We start from the raw sequence: 17,461 nt of genomic DNA, 5'->3' as shown, positions 1-17,461 counted from the left end.
TAACTAAACACAAATTGAGACTATAAGTCAATTAAAAAGCAGGCCAAGCATTAGTCATGATCACAGATAAGAACCATCCTCACATACGGTACGTCAACCTCGTGTAACTGATCTGGTGTTATTGATTATCGTTGTCGCAGTGACGTGGTGGCTCCGAGTTCAACGTTTTGTAAAGTCTACACCCTCACCCCTTTCCTCAACAACAACCGAGAGAAACGTGGTCTGGCATTGGATGGGAAACTGAAACACGAGGACACAAACCTGGCTTCTAGTACATTGTGAGTACAATATGTTAAGCTATTTTATACAATGCTGTGCTATGCTATAATATACTATGCTATGCTATGCTATACTATACTATGTTATACTATGTAATGTTATACTATACTATAATATTCTAAACTATGCTATAAAATTCTAAACTATGTTATACTATAATATAATATTCTAAACTATGTTATACTACACTATGCTATACTATAATATTCTAAACTGTGTTATACTATACTATACACTATGTTATACTACACTATGCTATACTATAATATTCTAAACTGTGTTATACTATACTATACACTATGTTATACTACACTATGCTATACTATAATATTCTAAACTATGTTATACTATACTATACACTATGTTATACTACACTATGCTATACTATAATATTCTAAACTATGTTATACTATACTATACACTATGTTATACTACACTATGCTATACTATAATATTCTAAACTGTGTTATACTATACTATACACTATGTTATACTACACTATGCTATACTATAATATTCTAAACTATGTTATACTATAATATTCTAAACTGTGTTATACTATACTATACACTATGTTATACTATAATATACACTATGTTATACTACACTATGCTATACTATAATATTCTAAACTGTGTTATACTATACTATACACTATGTTATACTACACTATACACTATGTTATACTACACTATGCTATACTATAATATTCTAAACTGTGTTATACTATACTATACACTATGTTATACTACACTATGCTATACTATAATATTCTAAACTATGTTATACTATAATATTCTAAACTGTGTTATACTATAATATAATATTCTAAACTATGTTATACTATAATATAATATTCTAAACTATGTTATACTATAATATTCTAAACTGTGTTATACTATAATATAATATTCTAAACTATGTTATACTATAATATAATATTCTAAACTGTGTTATACTATACTATACACTATGTTATACTACACTATGCTATACTATAATATTCTAAACTGTGTTATACTATACTATACACTATGTTATACTACACTATGCTATACTATAATATTCTAAACTATGTTATACTATAATATTCTAAACTGTGTTATACTATACTATACACTATGTTATACTACACTATGCTATACTATAATATTCTAAACTATGTTATACTATACTATACACTATGTTATACTACACTATGCTATACTATAATATTCTAAACTATGTTATACTATACTATACACTATGTTATACTACACTATGCTATACTATAATATTCTAAACTATGTTATACTATACTATACACTATGTTATACTACACTATGCTATACTATAATATTCTAAACTGTGTTATACTATACTATACACTATGTTATACTACACTATGCTATACTATAATATTCTAAACTATGTTATACTATAATATTCTAAACTGTGTTATACTATACTATACACTATGTTATACTATAATATACACTATGTTATACTACACTATGCTATACTATAATATTCTAAACTGTGTTATACTATACTATACACTATGTTATACTACACTATGCTATACTATAATATTCTAAACTATGTTATACTATAATATTCTAAACTGTGTTATACTATAATATAATATTCTAAACTATGTTATACTATAATATAATATTCTAAACTATGTTATACTATAATATTCTAAACTGTGTTATACTATAATATAATATTCTAAACTATGTTATACTATAATATAATATTCTAAACTGTGTTATACTATACTATGCTATACTATAATATTCTAAACTGTGTTATACTATACTATACACTATGTTATACTACACTATGCTATACTATAATATTCTAAACTATGTTATACTATACTATACACGATGTTATACTACACTATACACTATGTTATACTACACTATACACTATGTTATACTACACTATACACTATGTTATACTATAATATTCTAAACTGTGTTATACTATACTATACACTATGTTATACTACACTATGCTATACTATAATATTCTAAACTGTGTTATACTATACTATACACTATGTTATACTACACTATGTTATACTATAATATTCTAAACTGTGTTATACTATACTATACACTATGTTATACTACACTATACACTATGTTATACTACACTATACACTATGTTATACTACACTATACACTATGTTATACTATAATATTCTAAACTGTGTTATACTATACTATACACTATGTTATACTACACTATACATTATGTTATACTACACTATGTTATACTATAATATTCTAAACTATGTTATACTATACTATACACTATGTTATACTACACTATGCTATACTATAATATTCTAAACTGTGTTATACTATACTATACACTATGTTATACTACACTATGCTATACTATAATATTCTAAACTGTGTTATACTATAATATAATATTCTAAACTATGTTATACTACACTATGTTATACTATAATATTCTAAACTGTGTTATACTATACTATACACTATGTTATACTACACTATGCTATACTATAATATTCTAAACTGTGTTATACTATACTATACACTATGTTATACTACACTATGCTATACTATAATATTCTAAACTGTGTTATACTATACTATACACTATGTTATACTACACTATGCTATACTATAATATTCTAAACTGTGTTATACTATACTATAATATTCTAAACTGTGTTATACTATACTATACACTATGTTATACTACACTATGCTATACTATAATATTCTAAACTATGTTATACTATAATATTCTAAACTATGTTATACTATAATATAATATTCTAAACTATGTTATACTACACTATGTTATACTATAATATAATATTCTAAACTATGTTATACTATAATATTCTAAACTATGCTATACTATAATATTCTAAACTATGTTATACTACACTATGTTATACTATAATATAATATTCTAAACTATGTTATACTATAATATAATATTCTACACTATGTTATACTATAATATAATATTCTAAACTATGTTATACTATAATATAATATTCTAAACTATGTTATACTATAATATAATATTCTAAACTATGTTATACTATAATATAATATTCTAAACTATGTTATACTATAATATAATATTCTAAACTATGTTATAATATAATATTCTAAACTATGTTATACTATAATATAATATTCTAAACTATGTTATAATATAATATAATATTCTAAACTATGTTATACTACACTATGCTATACTATAATATTCTAAACTGTGTTATACTATACTATACACTATGTTATACTACACTATGTTATACTATAATATTCTAAACTATGTTATACTATAATATTCTAAACTGTGTTATACTATACTATACACTATGTTATACTACACTATGCTATACTATAATATTCTAAACTGTGTTATACTATACTATACACTATGTTATACTACACTATGCTATACTATAATATTCTAAACTGTGTTATACTATACTATACACTATGTTATACTATAATATAATATTCTAAACTATGTTATAATATAATATTCTAAACTATGTTATACTATAATATAATATTCTAAACTATGTTATAATATAATATTCTAAACTGTGTTATACTATAATATTCTAAACTATGTTATACTATAATATTCTAAACTATGTTATACTATACTATACACTATGTTATACTATAATATAATATTCTAAACTATGTTATACTATAATATTCTAAACTATGTTATACTATACTATACACTATGTTATACTATAATATAATATTCTAAACTATGCTATACTATAATATTCTAAACTATGTTATACTATACTATACACTATGTTATACTACACTATGCTATACTATAATATTCTAAACTGTGTTATACTATACTATACACTATGTTATACTATAATATAATATTCTAAACTATGTTATACTATAATATTCTAAACTATGTTATACTACACTATGTTATACTATAATATTCTAAACTGTGTTATACTATACTATACACTATGTTATACTATAATATAATATTCTAAACTATGTTATAATATAATATTCTAAACTATGTTATACTATAATATTCTAAACTATGTTATACTATAATATTCTAAACTATGTTATACTATAATATGTTATACTATAATATGTTATACTATAATATTCTAAATTATGTTAAACTATACTATGTTATACCATACTATGCTATACTATAATACTCTAAACTACGGTTATACTATACCATACTATGCTATACTATAATATTCAAAACTATGTTATACTATACTATACTATGTCATACTCTACTATTCTATGCAATCTTATACTATACTATTCTATACTGTGTTGTACCATACTATATTATGGTATTCTATTCTTTACTATGTTATATTATACTATTCTATACTATGTTATACTATACTATTCCATGTTAACTTTTTATACAATACTATAACATACTATGTTGTACTATTGTATACTATGTTATACATGTATACTATGTTATACTATGTTATATATACTATGTCTATACTATTCCACCCTATGTTATACTCTACCATGCTATACTGTTCTATACTATGTTATACCATACTATACTATATTATACTATTATACTACAATTCTATACTGTGTTCTACTATTCTATACTATGTTATATTATTCTATACTATGTTATATTATTCTATACGATGTTATATTATTCTATACTATGTTGTACTATTCTATGTTATATTATTCAATACTATGTTATATTATTCTATACTATGTTGTACAATTCTATACTATGTGACAGTATACTATTCTATGTCACACTGTTCTGTAATATGTTATACTATACTATTCTATTCTATACTATCATGTACTATGCACTACTATACTATACTGTTATACTATACTATGCTGCTATACTATACTACACTGTTATACTATGCTATACTATTATATACTATGCTGTACTATACTACGATGTTATACTATACTATACTAGTGTATACTATGCTATACTAGTATATACTATGCTGTACTATACTACGATGTTATACTATACTATACTATTGAATACTATGCTATACTATAATATACTGTGCTGTACTATACTACACCATTGTATACTATGCTATACTATTATACACTATGCTGTACTATACTACACTGTTATACTATGCTATACTATAATACACTTTTATACTATGCTATACTATAATATTCGAAATTATGTTAAACTATACTATGTTATACCATACTATACTATAATATTCTAAACTATGTTATACTATACTATGTCATACTCTACTATTCTATGCAATCTTATACTATACTATTCTATACTGTGTTGTACTATACTATATTATATTATGGTATTCTATTCTTTACTATGTTATATTATACTATTCTATACTATACTATGTCATATACTAAACTATTCCATGTTAACTTTTTATACAATACTATAACATACTATGTTGTACTATTGTATACTATGTTATACTATTCCACCCTATGTTATACTCTACCATGCTATACTGTTCTATACTATGTTATACCATACTATACTATATTATACTATTATACTACAATTCTATACTGTGTTCTACTATTCTATACTATGTTATATTATTCTATACTATGTTGTACTATACTATATTATATTATGGTATTCTATTCTTTACTATGTTATATTATACTATACTATGTCATATACTAAACTATACTATTCCATGTTAACTTTTTATACAATACTATAACATACTATGTTGTACTATTGTATACTATGTTATACTATTCCACCCTATGTTATACTCTACCATGCTATACTGTTCTATACTATGTTATACCATACTATACTATATTATACTATTATACTACAATTCTATACTGTGTTCTACTATTCTATACTATGTTATATTATTCTATACTATGTTGTACTATTCTATACTATGTTATATTATTCTATACGATGTTATGCTATTCTATACTATGTTATATTATTCTATACTATGTTATACTATGTTGTACTATTCTATACTATGTTGTACTATTCTATGTTATATTATTCTATACTATGTTGTACAATTCTATACTATGTGACAGTATACTATTCTATGTTACACTGTTCTGTAATATGTTATACTATTCTATTCTATACTATCATGTACTATACTATACTATGCTGCTATACTATACTACACTGTTATACTAGTGTATACTATTATATACTATGCTGTACTATACTACGATGTTATACTATACTATACTAGTGTATACTATGCTATACTAGTATATACTATGCTGTACTATACTACACTGTTATACTATACTATAGAATACTATGCTATACTATACTGTGCTGTACTATACTACACTATTGTATACTATGCTATACTAGTATACACTATGCTGTACTATACTACACTGTTATACTATGCTATACTATAATACACTATGCTGTTATACTAAGCTATACTACAATACAGTGCCAGTCAAAAGTTTGGACAGACCTTCTCATTCGAGGATTTTTCTTTATTTGTACTATTTTGTACATTGTAGAATAATAGTGAAGACATCAAAACTATGAAATAAGACATATGGAATAATGTAGTAACCAAAACATAATTTAGTAAAACCATCAATGTATATTTTATATTTGAGATTCTTCAAAGTAGCCATCCTTTGCCTTGATGACAGCTCTGCACACCCTTGGCATTCTCTCAAACAGCTTCATGAGGTAGTCACCTGGAATGCATTTCAATTAACAGGTGTGCCTTGTTAAAAGTGAATTTGTTAACTTTCCTTCTTAATGCGTTTGAGCCAATCAGTTGTGTTGTGACAAGGTAGGGGTGGTATACAGAAGATAGCCCTATTTGGTAAAAGACCAACCTCATATTATGGCAAGAACAGCTCAAATAAGCAAAGAGAAACGACAGTCCATCATTACTTTAAGACATGAAGGTCAGTCAATACGGAAAAGTTCAAGAACTTTGAAAGTTTCTTCAAGTGTAGTCGCAAAAACCATCAAGCGCTATGATGAAACTGGCTCTCATGAGGACCGCCACAGGAAAGGAAGACCCAGAGTTACCGCTGTTGCAGAGGATAAGTTCATTAGAGTTAACTGCACCTCAGATTGCAGCGCAAATAAATGCTTCAGAGTTCAAGTAACAGAGACATCTCAACATCAACTGTTCAGAGGAGACTGTGTGAATCAGGCCTTTATGGTCGAATTGCTGCAAAGAAACCACTACTAAAGGACACCAATAAGAAGAAGAGACTTGCTTTGGCCAAGAAACATGAACAATGGACATTAGACTTGTGGACATCTGTCCTTTGGTCTGATGAGTCCAAATGTGAGATTTGTCTTTGTGAGACGTAGAGCAGGTGAACGGATGATCTCCGCATGTGTGGTTCCCACCGTGAAGCATGGTGGAGGAGGTGTGATGGTGTGGGGGTTCTTTGTTGGTGACACTGCCTGACACTGTCTATTCTATGCTATGCTATACTATTCTATGCTATGCTCTGCTATGTCATGTTAAGGTTTCCCCACTGTGGAGGGATAAAAGCTGAAGTTAGGCTCGCTGTCTTCAGACATATTGTGTATTGACCCTATTGTTGTCTTGATGTCGTTGTCCGATATTTTCTCCTATTACACAGTTCATATCTGTATACAACAACCACACCAGCTTCCACAATCCCACCAACCATCCCACCAGTTTCCACAATCCCACCAGCTTCCACAATCCCACCAACATTCCCACCAGTTTCCACAATCCCACCAACAATCCCACCAGCTTCTACAATCCCACCAACCATCCCACCAGTTTCCACAATCCCACCAGCTTCCACAATCCCACCAACATTCCCACCAGTTTCCACAATCCCACCAGTTTCCACAATCCCACCAGTTTCCACAATCCCACCAACATTCCCACCAGTTTCCACAATCCCACCAACAATCCCACCAGCTTCTACAATCCCACCAACAATCCCACCAGTTTCCACAATCCCGCCGATATTCCCACCAGTTTCCACAATCCCACCAGTTTCCACAATCCCACAAATTTCCACAATCTCACCAACAATCCCACCAGCTTCCAAAATCCCACCAGTTTCCACAATCCCACCAGTTTCCACAATCCCACAATCCCACCAGCTTCCACAATCCCACAATCCCACCAGCTTCCACAACCCCACCAGCTTCCACCATCCCACCAGCTTCCACAATCCCAGCTGGTGAATGAAGGGCTTGGTGATAATCAGAAGATGTCAGTCAGTGATTTTTTTAATAGATTTTTTTTGTCCCATCAACAGGTTACGAGAGGGAGCCAACAAGGAGATCCTGGGTATCATCGTATCCTACAAAGTCAAAGTGAAGCTTGTTGTGTCTCGAGGCGGGTATGCACTTTACACATACATCTTGGTGTCAGAGTTTAAACATACATCTTGGTGTTAGAGTTTAAACATACATCTTGGTGTTAGGGTTTAAACATACATCTTGGTGTTAGATTTAGGGTTTAAACATACATATTGGTGTCAGAGTTAGGGTTTAAACATACATCTTGGTGTCAGAGTTTAAACATACATATTGGTGTCAGAGTTAGGGTTTAAACATACATCTTGGTGTTAGAGTTAGGGTTTAAACATACATCTTGGTGTTAGAGTTTAAACATACATCTTGGTGTTAGAGTTAGGGTTTAAACTTACATATTGGTGTTAGAGTTTAAACATACATCTTGGTGTCAGAGTTAGGGTTTAAACTACATATTGGTGTCAGAGTTAGGGTTTAAACATACATCTTGGTGTCAGAGATAGGGTTTAAACTTACATATTGGTGTCAGAGTTAGGGTTTAAACATACATCTTGGTGTCAGAGTTTAAACATACATCTTGGTGTTAGAGTTTAAACATACATCTTGGTGATAGGGTTTAAACATACATCTTGGTGTCAGAGTTAGGGTTTAAACATACATATTGGTGTCAGAGTTAGGGTTTAAACATACATCTTGGTGTCAGAGTTTAAACATACATCTTGGTGTTAGATTTAGGGTTTAAACATACATCTTGGTGTCAGAGTTAGGGTTTAAACATACATCTTGGTGTCAGAGTTTTAGGGTTTAAACATACATCTTGGTGTTAGATTTAGGGTTTAAACTTACATATTGGTGTCAGAGTTAGGGTTTAAACATACATCTTGGTGTCAGAGTTTAAACATACATCTTGGTGTCAGAGTTAGGGTTTAAACATACATCTTGGTGTCAGAGTTAGGGTTTAAACATACATCTTGGTGTTAGAGTTAGGGTTTAAACATACATCTTGGTGTTAGAGTTTAAACATACATCTTGGTGTTAGAGTTAGGGTTTGCACATAATATCATAAGATGGTTAATGTTAATGTAATGAATTAGTATTCTAATTCCTAATTCTATGTTACTGTATTGCTGAGGTAAAAAAAACTGACAATGTTTCATTGATTTCAGACTCTTAGGAGATCTTGCAACGAGGTAAACATAGATGTTTCTGTAATGACATTGCATGTCAATACTGGTGGCTAGAGTTGTAGTGCTATTTGTTTTGCTGAAGAGATGTACATATATACTCTGTGTTATACAGAGCAGACTGTAATATTAGGATAATAATACAAGATGTTACATACATTGAAATGCTAATTCATAAACTTGTTTGTTCATCATACATCAATCATCTACATGTAGTTTCATTTTCTTTTCCAGTGATGTCCATGTTGAGCTCCCCTTTACGCTAATGCATCCCAAACCAATCGAAGATGCAATCTACAGAGATGGTATGTTTCTACTTTTATGCAGTATTTTCAGTTCACAAGTTTTCAATGTCTTTCTGTTTTCAATCAATCAACAAAACCTTTCTTGGTCTAAAATGATGAATTATAATGGTCCATTAATTGTATTTCAGCTGCAGACGAGGCGCCAATAGACACAAACTTGATAGAATTTGACACAAAGTAAGAAGCTCTACTCCTGGTCTGTCTGATAGTTTAACACAGTATAACACAGTCACCCTGTTTGTCTGTCTGTCTGTCACTCTAACATACTGGGCCTTGTTGCTTGCTGCCTCTGCTTACTGCCTGCTGCTTACTGCCTGCTGCTTACTGCCTGCTGCTTGCTGCTTACTGCCTGCTGCTTACTGCCTTCTGCCTGCTGCCTTCTACTTACTGCTTACTGCCTGCTGCCTTCTGCTTACTGCCTGCTGCCTTCTACTTACTGCCTACTGCCTTCTACTTACTGCCTTCTGCCTGCTGCCTACTGCCTGCTGCTTACTGCCTTCTGCCTGCTGCTTACTGCACCACTTGTCCTCGTCAATAAAACATGGCTTCACTTCCTCCTGTTTCATTTCCTCTCTATAACAGTCCATCTCTGACCATACAGCCTAACAGTACATCTCTGACCATACAGCCTAACAGTCCATCTCTGGTCATACAGCCTAACAGCCCATCTCTGACCATACAGCCTAACAGCCCATCTCTGACCATACAGCCTAACAGTCCATCTCTGACCATACAGCCTAACAGTCCATCTCTGGTCATACAGCCTAACAGTCCATCTCTGACCATACAGCCTAACAGTCCATCTCTGACCATACAGCCTAACAGCCCATCTCTGACCATACAGCCTAACAGTCCATCTCTGACCATACAGCCTAACAGTCCATCTCTGACCATACAGCCTAACAGTCCATCTCTGGTCATACAGCCTAACAGCCCATCTCTGACCATACAGCCTAACAGCCCATCTCTGACCATACAGCCTAACAGTCCATCTCTGACCATACAGCCTAACAGCCTATCTCTGGTCATACAGCCTAACAGTCCATCTCTGGTCATACAGCCTAACAGTCCATCTCTGACCATACAGCCTAACAGCCCATCTCTGACCATACAGCCTAACAGCCCATCTCTGACCATACAGCCTAACAGTCCATCTCTGGTCATACAGCCTAACAGCCCATCTCTGGTCATACAGCCTAACAGTCCATCTCTGGTCATACAGCCTAACAGTCCATCTCTGGTCATACAGCCTAACAGTCCATCTCTGACCATACAGCCTAACAGTCCATCTCTGACCATACAGCCTAACAGTCCATCTCTGACCATACAGCCTAACAGTCCATCTCTGACCATACAGCCTAACAGTCCATCTCTGACCATACAGCCTAACAGCCCATCTCTGACCATACAGCCTAACAGCCCATCTCTGACCATACAGCCTAACAGTCCATCTCTGGTCATACAGCCTAACAGTCCATCTCTGGTCATACAGCCTAACAGTCCATCTCTGACCATACAGCCTAACAGCCCATCTCTGACCATACAGCCTAACAGCCCATCTCTGACCATACAGCCTAACAGTCCATCTCTGGTCATACAGCCTAACAGCCCATCTCTGGTCATACAGCCTAACAGCCCATCTCTGGTCATACAGCCTAACAGTCCATCTCTGGTCATACAGCCCTAACAGTCCATCTCTGGTCATACAGCCTAACAGTCCATCTCTGACCATACAGCCTAACAGCCCATCTCTGACCATACAGCCTAACAGTCCATCTCTGACCATACAGCCTAACAGTCCATCTCTGACCATACAGCCTAACAGCCTCTCTGAACAGCCCATCTCTGACCATACAGCCTAACAGCCCATCTCTGACCATACAGCCTAACAGTCCATCTCTGGTCATACAGCCTAACAGCCCATCTCTGGTCATACAGCCTAACAGCCCATCTCTGGTCATACAGCCTAACAGCCCATCTCTGACCATACAGCCTAACAGCCCATCTCTGACCATACAGCCTAACAGCCCATCTCTGACCATACAGCCTAACAGTCCATCTCTGACCATACAGCCTAACAGTCCATCTCTGACCATACAGCCTAACAGTCCATCTCTGGTCATACAGCCTAACAGCCCATCTCTGACCATACAGCCTAACAGCCCATCTCTGACCATACAGCCTCTCTGGTCAACAGCCCATCTCTGGTCATACAGCCTAACAGCCCATCTCTGGTCATACAGCCTAACAGTCCATCTCTGGTCATACAGCCTAACAGTCCCATCTCTGACCATACAGCCTAACAGTCCATCTCTGACCATACAGCCTAACAGCCCATCTCTGACCATACAGCCTAACAGCCCATCTCTGACCATACAGCCTAACAGTCCATCTCTGACCATACAGCCTAACAGTCCATCTCTGGTCATACAGCCTAACAGTCCATCTCTGGTCATACAGCCTAACAGCCCATCTCTGACCATACAGCCTAACAGCCCATCTCTGACCATACAGCCTAACAGCCCATCTCTGACCATACAGCCTAACAGCCCATCTCTGACCATACAGCCTAACAGCCCATCTCTGACCATACAGCCTAACAGCCCATCTCTGACCATACAGCCTAACAGTCCATCTCTGACATACAGCCTAACAGCCCATCTCTGCATACAGCCTAACAGCCCATTATGAATACAGCCTAACAGCCCATATTCTGTGTCTTTCATACAGCCTAACAGTTGTCTCTCCCAGCCTAACAGTCCATCTTGACCATACAGCCTAACAGTCCATCTCAATCCCCCTTGTTTTATGGCCATTTATATGACTGACAGCAGGAAAGAGATGTAACCATGGCAGGTTTCTGTAGCTCTCAGGCTGTTAGAAGCACTAGTGTTGTTGATGGACCTGTGTCATGATGTGCTGACGATACCATTTCAGACGTGATGTGCTGACGATACCATTTTCAGACGTGATGTGCTGACGATACCATTTCAGACGTGATGTGCTGACGTGTTTCCTAAATCCGGTAATGTCTGTAAATGACTATGACCAGGATTCAATTCAACAAAAAAAATGCGTTTGTCCGCAATGTGCGTTTTTAGAAGGGCAATGTTCGTGCGTTTGCGGAGCCTACTGCTCACGGTAAACGCTGCGTATTGTATGTCGGGTTCAGTGGGAAATTCACTTTTAAACGGTGCATTGTCCAACTCCGCGATCCGGATTGAATACCGAAATAAATAACAGTAACAACCCAGAAACAACGACAACAACAGAATAAGCTAAGACGTTTGCTGAGCTGACAGGCCTACAGTAAATAAATAATCAAAATAATTGTGTGGTAATCTTGATTTCACCCCTTTTTTTGAACCACCTGTGTGTAGTGCAATATGAAGGTGTTATAAAGAGTTGTAAAGGACTGTGAGCTTTATAACGGCTTAAACAGTATAGTCTCTAATCAGTGCACTTCACTAACCATCTTTGATCTAATACACTTCACTAACCATCTTTGATCTAATACACTTTACTAGTCATCTGATCTAATACACTTTACTAAACATCTGATCTAATACACGTTACTAAACATCTGATCTATTACACTTTACCAACCATCTCTGGTCTAATACAATTTACTAAACAAATGGCTCCCCGTCTGCTATGAATCAAAATGTCTCCCCATCTGCTATAAATCAAAATGTCTCCCTGTCTGCCATGAATCAAAATGTCCATCTCTGGTCATACAGCCTGCCCATCTCTGAATCAAAAGCCCATCTCTGTCATCCATTAACCAGCAAATCCCGATTATAAATCAAAATGTCTCTTTCATGTCTGCTATAAATCAAAATGTCTCCCCCTTGTTTTATAAATTTAAATGTCTGACAGCAGGAAAATCAAAATGTCTAGCTCTCTGGCTGTTAGAATCAAAAGTGTCTGTTGATGGACCTGTGTCATGAATCAAAATGTCAGACGTGATGTGCTGACGATACCATTTTCAGACGTGATGTGCTGACGATACCATTTCTGCTATGTTTCCTAAATCAAAATGTCTCCCTGTCTGCTATGAATCAAAATGTCTGCTATGAATCAAAATGTCTCCCTTCTGCTATGAATCAAAATGTCTGACCCAATGTCTGCTTTTTAGAATCAAAATGTTCTGCGTTTGCTACTGCTCAAAATGTCTCCCTGTATGTCGGGTTCAGTGGGAAATTCAAAACGGTCTTGTCCAACTCCGCTCCGGATTGAATCAAAATGTCTCCCTGTCTGAAACAACGAATCAAAAATGTCTTTGCTGAGCTGGCCTATAAATCAAAATAATTGTGTGTAATCTTGATTTCAAAATGTCCCCTTTTTTGAACCACCTCTGCTATGAATCAAAATGTCTCTTTATAACGGCTCAAAAGTGTCTCTAATGTCTGCTATTCAAAATCTTTGATCTAATACACTTCACTAACCATCTTTGATCTAAATGTCTCCCTAAACATCTGCTATAAATAAACATCTGTCTCCCCAACCATCTCTGGTCTATAAACTAAACAAATGTCTCCCCGTCTGCTATGAATCAAAATGTCTCCCCATCTGCTATAAATCAAAATGTCTCCCTGTCTGCCATGAATCAAAATGTCTCCCATGAATCAAATTGTCTCCCCGTCTGCTATGAATCAAAATGTCTCCCCGTCTGCTATAAATCAAAATGTCTCCCTGTCTGCTATAAATCAAAATGTCTCCCTGTCTGCTATGAATCAAAATGTCTCCCTGTCTGCTATGAATCAAAATGTCTCCCCGTCTGCTATAAATCAAAATGTCTCCCCGTCTGCTATAAATCAAAATGTCTCCCTGTCTGCTATAAATCAAAATGTCTCCCTGTCTGCTATAAATCAAAATGTCTCCCCGTCTGCTATAAATCAAAATGTCTCCCCATCTGCCATGAATCAAAATGTCTCCCTGTCTGCTATAAATTAAATTGTCTCCCCGTCTGCTATAAATCAAAATGTCTCCCCATCTGCTATAAATCAAAATGTCTCCCTGTCTGCTATAAATCAAAATGTCTCCCCATGTCTGCTCCCTGTCTGCTATATGTCTCCCCGTCTGCCATCAAAATGTCTCCCTGTCTGCTATAAATCAAAATGTCTCCCTGTCTGCTATAATCAAAATGTCTCCCTGTCTGCTATAAATCAAAATGTCTCCCCGTCTGCTATAAATCAAATTGTCTCCCCGTCTGCCATGAATCAAATTGTCTCCCCGTCTGCCATGAATCAAAATGTCTCCCCGTCTGCTATAAATCAAAATGTCTCCCCGTCTGCTATGAATCAAAATGTCTCCCCATCTGCTATGAATCATTAATGCACTTAAAGTGTACTTCTGGATCCTGACTAACTGAGTTTACTCTCTCCAGCGACGATGACATCATCTTTGAGGATTTTGCGCGTCAGCGGCTGATCGGAGCGAAAGACGATGAGGATGAGGAGGGTGCAGACTCTCCCAAGCTGAACCACAGATAGAGGAGGGAGATGGAAGCTGCTGTGTTGTTCCTGTGTTGTGGTACAGAGGAGCTACTGTGACTGGAGGAGAGAGGGAGACCCTTTAGAGTCCAGGGAGACCTTTTAAACACGCTCACAGTGGTGCCGTTGTCCTGTTCTTGTTCACATTCGTCTTCTCCATACAGCAAGGATGTTAGAGAGAAAGTTTAGAGGAAATGAGGCCTAGTCGTGGTGTGGTTTGAGGGGGTGGACCTTGAGTTCTAGTCGTGGTGTGGTTTGAGGGGAGTGGACTTTGAGTGCTAGGCGTGGTGTGGTTTGAGGGGGGTGGACCTTGAGTTCTAGTCGTGGTGTGGTTTGAGGGGAGTGGACCTTGAGTTCTAGTTGTGGTGTGGTTTGAGGGGGTGGACCTTTAGTTCTAGTCGTGGTGTGGTTTGAGGGGGTGGGCCTTGAGGTCTAGTCGTGGTGTGGTTTGAGGGGGGGACCTGGACCTTTGAGTCATAGGCGTGGTGTGGTTTGAGGGGGTGGACCTTGAGTTCTAGTCGTTGTGTGGTTTGAGGGGAGTGGACCTTGAGTTCTAGTCGTGGTGTGGTTTGAGGGGGGTGGACCTTGACGCCTAGTTGTGGTGTGGTTTGAGGGGGGTGGACCTTGAGTTCTAGTCGTGGTGTGGTTTGAGGGGAGTGGACCTTGAGTTCTAGTCGTGGTGTGGTTGGAGGGGGGTGGACCGTGGAATATGGACATGGAGGAGGAGGTCTTGCTAAAAGCAACACAAACTTGTGATAAAAACAGTCCAGTGGCAGCATACCATTAATGACTTTATTATACATGGTTTCATTAGGACTGAACAGTCACCTTTAATGACTCTGTTATTCAGTGGCTAGCAGAAGTATTCACCCCCCTTGGCATTTTTCCTATTTTGTTGCCTTACAACCTGGAATTAAAATAGATTTTTGGGGGGTTTATATCATTTGATTGACACGACACGCCTACCACCTTGAAGATGCAAAATATGTTTTATTGTGAAACAAAGAAAACTTGAGTGTGCATAACTATTCACCCCCCAAAGTCAATACTTTGTAGAGCCACCTTTTGCAGCAATTACAGCTGCAAGTCTCTGTCTAAAGTTTAGGATATTTTTTATAACCCAACCCTGATCTGTACTTCTCCACAACTTTGTCCCTGACCTGTTTGGTGAGCTCCTTCGTCTTCATGGTGCCCCTTGGTCTTCATGGTGCCCATTGCTTAGTGGTGTGGTAGACTCTGGGGCCTTTCAGCACAGGTGTATATATACTGAGATCATGTGACACTTAGATTGCACACAGGTGGACTTTATTTAACTAATGATGTGTCTTCTGAAGGTAATTGGTTGCACCAGATCTTATTTAGGGGCTTCCTAGCGAAGGGAGTGAATACATATTCACACACCACTTTTCTGTTTTTAATTATTTATTTATTTTTGAAACAAGGTTTTATTTTTTTTCACTTCACCAATTTGAACTATTTAATCTATGTCCATTACATAAAATAAAAATATATTTAAAATTTAAATAAATTACAGGTTGTAATACAACAAAATAGGAAAAACACCAAGGGGATGAAAACTTTTACAAGAATACTGTACCTGCTTTCATTAGGACTGAACAGGCACCTGAGTATTGAAATGAGATTTAATGTAACTACAGTTCTGGCCTTCATATGTAAGGAAAACTGGAACTACTGCCTAAACCAATGACTTGATAATAGCAATGCACAGAGCAGGACAGTCCACTGTATCACCCCAAGAGCAGGACAGTCCACTGTATCACCCCAAGAGAAGGACAGTCCACTGTATCACCCCAAGAGAAGGACAGTCCACTGTACCACCCCAAGAGAAGGACAGTCCACTGTATCACCCCAAGAGAAGGACAGTCCACTGTATCACCCCAAG

General features: G+C 35.3%; 1 protein-coding gene across 1 annotated transcript in view; it reads left to right on the top strand.

The window, feature by feature from the left end:
• Positions 1 to 16,590, top strand: part of arrb1 (arrestin, beta 1) — a 71,414-nt gene extending 54,824 nt beyond the window's left edge. The window contains exons 11-16 of the mRNA XM_042297723.1: positions 141 to 278; positions 8,577 to 8,660; positions 9,741 to 9,764; positions 9,993 to 10,063; positions 10,192 to 10,240; positions 15,453 to 16,590. Of these exons, the coding sequence (XP_042153657.1) occupies positions 141 to 278; positions 8,577 to 8,660; positions 9,741 to 9,764; positions 9,993 to 10,063; positions 10,192 to 10,240; positions 15,453 to 15,558 (472 nt within the window). The 3' untranslated portion in view covers positions 15,559 to 16,590. The remainder of the gene's footprint in view (positions 1 to 140; positions 279 to 8,576; positions 8,661 to 9,740; positions 9,765 to 9,992; positions 10,064 to 10,191; positions 10,241 to 15,452) is intronic.
• The last annotated feature ends 871 nt before the right edge of the window (positions 16,591 to 17,461 follow it).

The sequence above is a fragment of the Oncorhynchus tshawytscha genome, linkage group LG14, assembly GCF_018296145.1.
Source record: "Oncorhynchus tshawytscha isolate Ot180627B linkage group LG14, Otsh_v2.0, whole genome shotgun sequence".
Classification (NCBI taxonomy): domain Eukaryota; kingdom Metazoa; phylum Chordata; class Actinopteri; order Salmoniformes; family Salmonidae; genus Oncorhynchus; species Oncorhynchus tshawytscha.
This window is presented reverse-complemented; position numbering and strand designations above follow the sequence as displayed.